Source organism: Anopheles nili, chromosome 2 (genome assembly GCF_943737925.1).
Source record: "Anopheles nili chromosome 2, idAnoNiliSN_F5_01, whole genome shotgun sequence".
Taxonomy (NCBI): Eukaryota; Metazoa; Arthropoda; class Insecta; order Diptera; family Culicidae; genus Anopheles; species Anopheles nili.
This window is the reverse complement of record NC_071291.1, coordinates 26,655,373-26,667,249: the sequence shown is the minus strand read 5'-3', so window position 1 is coordinate 26,667,249 and position 11,877 is coordinate 26,655,373. Positions and strand designations below refer to the sequence as shown.

The following is an 11,877-nucleotide window of genomic DNA, read 5'->3' as shown; positions in this document are numbered from 1 at the left end:
TCCGAGATTCGTCTTAATGTACATGGTTTCCTTTTATCAAATTGTTTTCATTATATATTTCTTTATTTGAGCACCGTTATCTTTTTAGGTATGCTTATGCTTGACTGCTTGAGAAGAAATTATATAATGTTGTTAATTCAATATGTTTATTTTATATTTGCATATACCCCTTGCTAAATTTAACGCATTCCTTGTATTATTCCCATGTCTTTTATCACACTCTTGAAAATAGTAAGTACTGAACCCTGATATGTAAACATTGGAGGAGAAATGAAATGAAATATACTCTCTTTTATGCTTCCCTTTTTATTAGATTTGCAACCGCGTTCTATCTATCTCCCTTTTGCATCTCCTTCGGAGGCTGAGCTCACTACATGCTAGCGCAGCTGTCAAAATCGTCAAATCTCCAAAGCAATGCAATGCAATTTCGTAGGGACTTTTGTTTATCATCATCCCTACAGTAGCGTAATTCGTTGCCAATTGCCAGGAACAAAAAATCGATCGGTTATTGTGTTTACATAATCAGTGCGTATCTGGAGGTTCCCATCTGCTCGGTAAGCCAGGTTCTGGCTATCCTACGATGGATTCACCGCCAGCGAAACCTCCGCGGGGTGTTAAATATACCAAAGAAACGGTAAATATTAGTAGCATAACGCCAATAGATCAATCATACCACGAAAAAAAATGATATGGATGATAGTGCATTTCGAAGCTTTGCTAGAATTCACAGTTTGGATTGAGTGCATGGCAAGAAAAATGAAGTGTTTCTTTCAGTAGTGGGTGGCAATGATTCAACGTCCTATGCTGTTGGTTATGTTAGATGATGCGTCATCCCCTTTATCGAAAGTGGGCCGCACCAAACCCCAGCACTAACCGTTAGATGATATGCGAGTAAGCAGGATAGAATGTTTGAGCCATCCTCTCTGAGATAGTGAAAGAGCGAGCGACTGGGAGAGATGAAAACAAACGTACGAACCGCCGGTCCTACGCATAACATAAACGCAGCTGTCAAACGTCAAAATCGCGATGCACATGCAGTTTGGATGACACTTGTTTATTATCGTACTCTTGCATTTTCCCTGGTGCTAGTTTCGTTCTCTCTAGTGGAGTGCGTTTTTCAAAAGTTTTCTTGCCACACGAAGTTTTAGCCGCCTCATCAAGTTCCAGCGCGGCCTGCATAATGGTGAGCGTGGAATATGATTGAGCTAAGTTGTCCAGCATAGCAGTGACATCATCATTGTGGCAGGCCACTCGGAATGGCGAAATTCGCGATAAGATAAACGACTCGTCCAGTTCAACGTGGCAAACCACTTTACGCTTCCGTTTTTATCATCTTCTTTCCACAGAGCGGCTGTGGGCTGCTGGTTTCCGTGATCAAAACCCTCGATGCTAGTGAAACGAACGAACAGCGCGAACGGGAAAAGCTAAAGATCGAACGAGAGTTCCGTAAAACTGATCAACGCTTGAACGAACTCGTTTCGCGCAGCGATGGCGACCTTACGCGTGTCATGCAGCTCTTCGGCAAGGTGTCGACCGAGGTTACGGCCTCCCGGGAACGGATCCACGTCGTGAAAGAAAATCTGCAATCATGCAAGCAGCTGCTGCGATGCCGGCGCGACGAGCTGAAGAAACTCTACACCGATGCCATCCAGCACAAGTACGTGCTCGAAATGCTGGATCATATCACCGAGATTCGTAAGGTTCCAGTACAGCTGAGCGCTTACATGGCGAAGAAGCATTACCTACACGCCACCAAGCTGTTAATGGCATCAATCGAAACGACGGACGGCAAACTGAGGGGCGTTGAAGGGTTGAACGATCTACGGCAGGACTTCCAGAACCGTCGCCAACAACTGTACGCCAAGCTGCTAGAGGAACTGAATAAACATCTGTACGTGTCGAGCACGGTTGACGTGCTGCAGAGCTTCCAGCGACAATCATCCGGTCGAAACAGCCAGTACGCAAATGGGACATCGCCGTTTCAGAGAAACGTACTGCGCCGCTCCGCCGAACGGGTGGAGGCAAACACGAAAGCTCGCAAGGCGTTGTTTGAGATCTCCAAAAATGGTAGGCATCTCGCCGGATTCCTGGCCTGTAGGTGTGACACAATTTAATCGTTTGCTTGCTGAATTTACAGGATTCCTGGATGCGGATAAGAGCGAAATCATCGAGGACACGGAGCTGCTCGATCCGGATGTCAATTCGTCATATTTTTTGAGTATAATTGTTGAATGCTTTGCATTATTACAAAAAGTGCCTGAATCGATTGAGGTAAGCGTACCGGGTTTTGCGCAAAAAGCTGTGTGTCTAAGCATCCCTCACGTGTTACGTATGTTTCTTTACAGTCAATAAAAGTACAAATGCAAAGCGAACTACTGGCGATCGTCACAAAATCTACTCAGCATATTAACTCGCTTGAGCATCAGCAGCAGATACAGCAACAGGCGGCTATCGGTGCGCCAAACACTCCATCGTCTTCGACTGCTATCGCGTGCAATGGTACTTCGACCGTAGCAGCGATTGGCTCAGATCCGGCGCAACCCACCCAGCCGGTACCGATTCTCGAACTGCTCGAGCTAGTCTTTAAGCAGTTCAAGCTGATCGCCAACGCGCATCAACAGACGCTAAGAAACTACGGCAACGTCATACAGCGTTACAACATTCCGCAAGTGAAGCCTTACGACATCATCGAGTACTGGGGCCAGGCGCAAGCCGTCCTAAAACTCGTCCTAACCGACTATCTCGATATCCAGAACGACAGCGGGGACGAGGCACTACTATTGCGTGGTCAATTTACGGAGCAATCCACCAACGTTAACGCGTTCTTCAGCCGTCGGAAAACCCCTGGCAAGAAGCTGCTGTTTCGCTTCGACAAATCTTCGCACACGGCCGACGCTGGCGGATCGCTGGGGTCTGACGCCGAAGCAAACCAGTCGAAAGAACACCGACGCAATCTGTCGAACGTGTCAAACAGTACGCCAAAGGAGGACGTGCTGCTGAATAGCTCAGCGGTCAGTGCGAACTCATCACATCTGCTGAACAGCAGCTTCCACCAGCATCAGCCCTACTATTCCGGAGCAAAAGATGGCACGGCTGCGTCGGCGGCAGAGCGCAGGAAGCGAGAACGTGCGCTGGTTTGTCCAGCCGATGCGTCGTTGGTGCGAAAGATATATCTTCCGCTGATGGGCTACATTCAGGAGATAGAGAGTTTCATGAAGTGCAAATCGGGGTACGTTGAACGTCAACAGCCAAACAGCTGTCTGATGCACATTTATTGCATTATTGCCACTGTTACCTTTGCAGGCAGCCGTGCAGTTTAAATAGCTTCCTGGCGAACTACGTAAAGGACGCTTATCTGGCTCGTGGCCACAACCGGAATCTGCAGTTAACGATCGAGTCACTTTCGAAAGCGCAGGATGCGTGGCGAACCATCATCAGCCCGGAGGAGATGAAACGTTTGGGATTATCGCGACCTCTGCTTCAAAACACTCTCATCGTCGAGAATCGTATGTAGCCGTATGTTGATTACCTCGACACGGACTACAATTCTTGGTTATTTGCAGGAATTGCTGAAACCAAGAGGCTTATTCAAGATCTTCCCACCTACTCCGACGAACTGCTGAAAATGGTCTGTTCGCTGCTGAAAACGTACCGCGAGACGTGCCAGGCTGCCTACCGGGGCATCGTGCAACCGGAAACGGAAGACAAGCGAATCTACAGCGTCGCCTGGCTTAAGGACGACGATATAACGCGATTCTTGAAGTACGCTTCGTTGAGGCAGCGCTCGATGGGTTTTCTTTGAGGTCTTTTGCATAATTGAAATTGATTTTTTTTACTCGATCGTAGATCGCTACCGAACTGGACAGATCTGAAGCTATCGAACGCGCGATTGCGACAGTTGCAGCAAAAGCGCATGATCAAAACGGAACCCTCGGAGGAGGAAAGCCCAGCGCAAGTGCAGCAACGCAACGTCCGCGAGGCGGAAATGCTGACGAGCAATCTGGGTGAGGGTGGCATCTCCCAGCAGGAGATACTGTCCGACGTTGGCGTGCTGAAGGAGCTGGCCATACTGCAGGAAAGCATGGAGTGGTTCGCTAATCGCATTACCGAGTTCGCTCAGGATCTCAAAAAGCCGATCGTTAACGGGATGGTAGCGGCCTCTCCGGTGTCCACGCCCGGATCTCCCCTGCCAGCCGGAACGGCCACTATCGTCAACAGTCCGGTGATCGTGAAGGACGGCATGATTAAGGTGTTGATCAATCTGGCACTCGAGTTCGAAGAGCTGGCCAATACCTGCCTGTTGGTGTTGCATCTCGAGGTGAGAGTGCAGTGTTTCCACTATCTCCGCTCGAGCCCATCCGATCGGTACAAGGCGAACAATCCGAACAAAAATGATTCGCTCGAACCAGACGCCAAGGTGCTGAAGCTAACGAAGGTGCTATCGGATATGGATGAGGCGCTTAGCTCCACGCTGCATCCAAGGAAAACTAAGGTACCGTCCATTCGAATCGCCCATTTTGCACAGCTTTCACTCAATGGGTCTTTTTGTTTTGTTGTTGCTACATTTTAGTACGTCTTCGAGGGTCTTGCCCATTTGGCCGCACGTATTCTCATCATGGCCGCAAACTCTATGGAGTACATCGACCACTCGGGCGTCCAGCGGATGTGTCGGAATGCGTTGGCGTTGCAGCAAACGCTGAGCAGCATAACGGCGTCGCGTGAGATTGCTCTCGATTACGCACGATCATTCTACGAAATGTTTTATCTAGATCCTGAGGTAAGATATCCTGTTGATGCTGTCCGTACGTTGACTCGCAATAACGCTCGCCATTTTGCTTGCTTTGCAGGAAATTCTCACCGCAATCGTGGAGCGAGGCGCCCAGTTTACGGAGATGCAATATCTAAACGCGCTGCAGCTGATCTTTCGAAATCGAGGCATCGTCGATCCGGCAGTCGTTGGCACTTATCAGCAAAAGCTCTCGGATCTGCTCGGTACGAAACCTCCACTCGGGGTGACCGTTTAACAGACAGCGGTGATTGAGCGGAACATATTTGTACTCTAGCAATAACTGCCGTGATGAGTGATGTACAGACGATCGTTATTTAGCGTACCAAGAGTGTGAAGCAGCGACCTGTTGATAGGACGAGGTGGAATAAAAAGTTGCAATGCTGCTTGCTTGGCTCCGGTTGTTATATGCCTTCAGATGGCGAGCGGCTTGTTTTATCTGCTCTTGCTACATCCAAGTTGAGGTGAATCGCGACGATAGGTTAAACGAGCAACAATAACTACTAACGAAATCTACTACTCTCAACTAATGGTAGCGTTGGCTGTAGGCAATGTGCGTTATTTCGTGAACTGTTCGTGGTTCCTTTCTAATAGAATCGTTCCTTAGTGCCCGCTTTACAAAACTCCTACCATATGAATACATGCAGAAACCCGTGGATGATTTACTGTGATGGACGAAGAACCTATTCCATTGAACTGTACGCTCTCAATAAATCCCATTTCGTTTCGAGATGCATCACTGACGCGCTTGTTTCATTACCAAATGAGTATTACTACTTTGGTCTATTTTATGTTAATTACTACTTCCTCGCATCCGAATCTGTACACATATATTCGCAAAGAACATGCTAGTTACGTGCGATATCACATCAGCGCATAAAAACTTAAAGACAAAATAAAGGGGAAAAAAAACGTTTCGCTGTTTGGACGGGCGAGAGAACGAAAATTTTTCGCAAAAGTAACAAGAGTGCATACCAGCTAGGAGGTTACCTTCCGCCAGCTTGCAAAACTGACTAATAGATGGCGCTGTTAATTATAGCGCATGAAACATTTCAAAATTTGAAATATTTCAAAGAAATTTTTTTATTAGCGTCATCTATGAGTCAAAAAACCAACTAAAATTTCTCTTCAACGTAATTAACGCCATCTATTGGTGAAATCGAGAACTGTATCGAAAATTTGAAAAATTTCATTTTTAAATATTTCAATGATTAAAAATTTGAAAAATTTCAAATGTTTCAAAATTTTGTTGGTACCTCTTAGCTGGTATGTTCTCCTGTTACTTTTGCGTGAAAATTTTGATATTTTGCCTGTAAAGAATGCGAATAGTTTTTTCTTCTCAATTTGTTTTTGCCATTCGCAGCGCTGTGCACTCCATGGTTTTTTTGCTTTGCATGATCATGTTTTGTTCGATGTACAGACAAACGCAGTACTCATCAAATGTAGTCAGAATTCGATCGAAAACACTGAAGCAACAAATCAAAGAAATCATCAAAAGATCAAAAGGATAATCGAAAGGAGTCACCTGTGCCTGTTCCATGAACTAATTATTTGCCACAATTTTATGCTCAAACATTTTTCAATAAGCATTGGACGCTTCTTTTTCCTTCACCAGTAGGTAAGCAAAGCGGGTGAAAACATTCTGAATCATAATTGCACTAATTTTAAAGCATTTCCGAAGGTGTTTGCCCACAACTACAGCGAGATTAATTTCTATTTAGATGAGTAGAGATAAATTAGGGACGAAATATGAGCTTTTTGAGTCACAGACCGTAGTATATTCTGTAAGGAAAAATGTCCTTATGACCGTAAAGATGAATAAGCGTTTGTTGGATTTTTTTATATTTCCTGTCTCGTTCACACTCCTATTAGTGCTGTTATCATTCTGTCTCTTTTCATCATCAAATTCCCAGGATAAACATAACATGTTGTTTACTTAAAGTGGACTTTGGCGTTCAATTAAACGTTGCTTCCGCTTCAACAAATTGTATCCTTTCCTTCTCACGCCGAGCTGAAACTAATGAGATAATAAACGAATATTGGGACGAAGCATAGAGCATGCTATTAATGCTCAGTTTCATGCGGTTCCATCGTTTTCCGCAAGAAAATGCCCCAGGTGAACTGACCGAGCGTAGTTTGCGTAGAACAAATAAAAACACACTCTCAAGTAAACTCAAAACAGATCGATTTGAGCATAAGACAACAAATAAATCAATCCGATGCGCGTGATGCAAACGTGGAGTTTTCCCCCATGCGTTGATCCTACGATCTCGACGATTGTGAACGTGTCGTGAAGGTACGTTGTGTAAACAGTGCCACAAAATTACCGCACTATTTGTAGGTGGAAAACGCAACCATTCCCCCAACGATGACGATTGCGCCAGGGAAAATTCCACCCATTCCCGGTGTGTGGGGTTAACACGTGCAGCTGGAAATGCGATCGGACTGTGCGATCGACTCGGAAAAGTTGAGAAACTTTCGTTTGTTTATCCCTGGTTACGGTTCGCTTGGAGGAAGTCTTTCATTTTGCTGCTGAGCTACGGCACATCTTTGTCAAGGTCGTATAAACGACAAAACGATCAACGCCAACCGTGCCCTTTGTTAACCATGCTGCCCTTTCGAGACTTTTGCATAAAATTGCGGCCATATTTATAGAACAAGCTTATTTGCCCGCTTTCGTTCGGATTGATGTTGTTTTAAGGGAATATTTACGAGAGCATTCTTCGATTTCGATCTGCATTTACTTTTATTTTATTAATTTACAACTTCATTTATAAGATCATTCATTGATCAATCTATTACTAACGCTCGTGACACAGGCTTATCAATTTGTTATTCCACACGTTTTCAACTATCCTTTCAATACACATAGCTTTCTGCACTTCTGTTCCCTGCCCAGAATATCATTTTAACCAAAGGATTTCAACGTTCAGGATCAACACGTGAAACACGATTCATTTTTCCTACACAGCACCGAAGAATACCGTTGTTTATTCCATGTAATTTATCTTAAGTTGTAACAGGAGAACAAACCTGCTTATAGGTACTAATATTTCCTATCAAACTGTGGGAACTATTCCATTTTTCCAGTTATGATCTAGAAGAAAATATCCCAAATCCCGCTAAAGGAAAAATAAAAGAGCATACCTCCTTGCAGGGTAGTATTTTTGCCTATCGTATCGCGAAAACTACCCCTTTTTTTCTCAGCAAGATCGCGAAGAAAAACATCCTTGAGACCATGATTTGTTTTTCTTTCTTATCTTTCTCATTTAGTTATTCGTTTGCTACTTTTTATTCACTGACTCACCGTCGTCGTCGGATTTTGCTACCGAAAAGAAGGCAAATGATAACAAAAGAATGCAGGTGATCTCGTTTGTCACTCAAGAGATATATCGAATAATCTCCTCTTTTCGGGGGTCCTAAAACTTTTAAAAATTAACCACCAAACTTGGACCATCACAAACCTATGTGGAAAATGTGGGTATATACAAATATTTACACACAAAAATATATATCCTTATACAAAAATTCATTAGCTTTAAAACCTTTTCAAAATTACCTAGAGCAGTTGCTTCGCCACTTGACTAAATCGCATGGTCGGAAGAGTTGCAAGTGTATTCCTTAAACATATGCCATTCTTGCATGGTAGACTTTATGGTTGAAACACATTCCACCAACACCCAGTTTTTCCACCCTCTCATACGCACCACCATAAATCATCGAAGCGGCACAGATTTACGCAAAAATGAGCATTCATTTCCGGCCAAATGTTACATGCTGTCGCTTCAAGGCCAATTCCAGCGTACGCTAATACGCCTTGCGGTGGTTAAAGACGGTGTCAAGACATGCCCATTTTGCCAATTGAAGAACGAAATGCGCCTTTAAACGTGAGCCATCGTTGTTGAACGGCTTTCGGTGGCAAGAAAAACAAAAAAACAAAAGCAAAACCACCCCGCCAAATGATAAAAAATGCCCATAACTGAACGATCCCGTAGAAGCGGGAAAAACTCACCCACCCGGGTTTGGAGCGGCGAGATGAATATTCCGAGATAAAAAATATGAGAGGCCGTTTTTCATTCGAGTCAATTGTTCTGGCGTTCGGTGCTTGGAGGATAAAAAAAAGCATCCTCAAGCATTGTAACCATCGGGACCGTTTTCAACGTTACCAAGCTCAGAAAGCATTACCGGCGGTGGTTTAATTACGTGAAAGTGGAAATGCGCTCTTTGCATCCAAAAGAATATTGTACATAATTTACGCAGCAAAATACATGCTACGGTGTAGAGGAAAATGCTGCCCGTATTTATGAGCACAATTTATGATTGATCCTCACATGACAGGGAAGCCATAACCCATCGCATCCGATGCTAAATTACGGCGCTTCATTGCACACAAAAAAAGTAAAAACTTCCCAAGGTTGGAGCAATGTTGATTCAGTGCGCTCATCGAACAGGTTGGTTTGATTTTCCACCCTCTTCGCGAGTGCATCAGGCAGCCGCGGGCAGCACAAACGACTTGCAACGGAAATGCAGTGAAAATGCAAATCAAAAAGAAAACGACAAACAAACGAACCACGCTCAGGCTTTCCAGCTGGCGAAAAGGTGGCATCGGTAATCAACGCCGAGAAGGGAAATAAATTTTACATTAATCATGACTCGCGCAAATACCTTCTGAAGTTTGACGGCAGGTTTTTCTTTGTCCATTTTTCTTTTCCCTTGTTGGCGAGCTGTCGTCTAGTGGGGGAGAAAAAAAATGTATATTTTCACCATTTCCACTGCCCGGAGTAAATCGCATAAATCATACTTACTTGCAGCTTTTCATATTTTATTTTTTTTGGTTTCTAAAATTGCATACAAATCCAAGCTTTTGATGGACATGAGTTTTTGAGAGGGTGTTTCTTCTTGAATGATTTTTTTTCCATGTTGAATAAGTTGTACTTATGAATATTATCACAGCATTTTAAACTTATTGAATTGATGTATTGCAAAGTAGGTGAAAATGATATGCTCTAAAACAGCTTTATAGTATAAATCAACATAAATTGTAAGTGTGTATTTTTTATCATTAGCGTGTCCTTTCTAACATTTGATAGTTTATCGAAATGATTATAAGCATCCTTTCCAAATGATAGAAGTAACCCTTTTGATCCGTTCGTCTCTAGAATCTTAAGGTTCTGATAAACTAATTAATATTATATAAAAACTATCTTAAGGTTACTTTGCACACATAATTCCCAACGGGGCTACAACTGGCATTTAAATTGTGCTGGCACGAAAAGTGCTCAAATATCGACCCACACAAATTGCTCCGGGTGTCAAAACATCACTAAGGGTGGTATCAAATTTCGGAACCCCTTCGCGAAACGGGTGTCCTTGTTCGGGTCGCCCTTTATCGCGAGAGAAATTGCTCGTCCATCCCAGGGTGTACTTGGGAATGAAGCAATTATCGGTGGCAAATCGAAGGGGAAGACGCTTCAAACCCGACACCCGTGACGAGCAAGCGTGCAAATGTGTACCAATTTAGATGCAATTATTACTTTTCCCTCCCACCCAAACGCACCCAATGGCGGAGTTTATGAGACTGGTGGATTATTAAAAAAAAACGGAACCACTCGATGTTACACGCTTTCATTTGCTGCCAAATTGCTAAATTCAATAAATTACGCACGGCACGTTCGTGTGTACACAAAAAAAAAGGTCGACATCATGCTGGCTGCGAGTTTAAAGGACGAAACATTTCGCTTTTGACTTCTATGGACCGTAAATTTGCAGTCCTACCTATCAGCACGCACAATCTTGAGCAATGCTGGTCCTACGTAAACACACATTTCCTTTTTTTCTTCCTTTTTTATTCATTTCCACCATTCGTTTCTTATCTGCCGTTCTGACACTCTACATCACCGTCTCCTGGGTATTGGTTGCTCCTAGCAACATACGTGAAAGGACAAACGTGCGCTGTTATGGGTTTCCTTTTATTTGTTCCGTATTTGTTGCTTGTTATGATCGAATTCTGCAAGGTGCAGAGGCTCGGATGCTTTACCTTCAGAACCAGAGGCACTTCTAACCGGTCGGCTTCTAACCGTGCCAAGGATAAATGCCTTTAGAAAAGCTTATGCCATAAAACAGCAGGTGCATAAGCCGACGCTCGCCAGTTGAGGAAAACAAAAGAAATCCACTCGGTAGAACGCGCTCAAGGTCCCACTCTGAACCGCGCGGGATGGCGAGCTAAACTGGTCCAATTAACTTTAAATGCATAAATTTCAGCTTGATAAAAACTTGCAATTAGAATTATCGTCCACCGCGAACGTGCAAAATTCATCCACGTCCATCAATCTCGCATTATCACCTCGTCCTCGCGCAGGTGCCCGCGCGATTCGAGCATAATTTAAACATTATCTTTCACCATCCTCATGAAATCAGATGAGCCCGAATCGGCCGCACAATGAGAACTTTCCCATGACGACGTACTGCAGCCCGTTTCGTTGCATAATAATGCAACTCTGATTCGCGTGATGCCTGGCATGGCCTACTACGGTGGAAGTCCAGCACTCGATGCTACTTTTCTCTGACGCAAGGACGATGGTAACATTTTAATGAAACCCATCTCATCATCTCGGCTCGGTGCGTTGGTTTCCGTCTCATTTTCCCATTGCCACCGACGGGATATGTCCGCTGCATGTAAACCAAGCACGTGTTCCTGGTCGGCTCTCCGAAATAAGGGCTCATAAACTGAAAACGCGCAGTCGTTTTCAAGCAACCCAAGCACCCCCTGGGAGGCGACATTTCCTTTGAAGCGAAGTAGGCCATTTCAAAACGAGCGTACGGTCGGCAACGGGAAAGGTGTTCTTTCAAATGAAGTAAAAGCTGATTTTTCTCCTGGGACAAAGGAAGAAGTGCGCATTTGTCACCGTGGAAGCGCTGAGGGCCTGCGGGAAAACAGGAAACGGCACTTTTCAGCGCCAACGGTGGCGTCTGATGGCGTGAAAAACCCTTCTCGAAATCGCATTCCCAGCGTTCAGTCCCGCGGGACTTGCGTTGCGTAAATGTGTGATGCGTTCATGCGTTGACCTACTGCTCCGAAAAGGGCTGTCCAG

General features: G+C 44.4%; 1 protein-coding gene across 1 annotated transcript; it reads left to right on the top strand.

Moving 5' to 3' along the window:
• Window positions 1-580: 580 nt before the first annotated feature.
• LOC128730665 (exocyst complex component 4) lies at window positions 581-5,523 on the top strand. The gene is given in 12 exon segments (XM_053823739.1): window positions 581-634; window positions 1,347-2,067; window positions 2,138-2,271; window positions 2,346-2,401; window positions 2,518-2,554; window positions 2,556-3,015; window positions 3,085-3,229; window positions 3,304-3,506; window positions 3,564-3,762; window positions 3,847-4,492; window positions 4,571-4,777; window positions 4,848-5,523. Coding segments are annotated over 12 exon segments (3,039 nt in total). The 3' UTR covers window positions 5,025-5,523.
• Window positions 5,524-11,877: the final 6,354 nt, after the last annotated feature.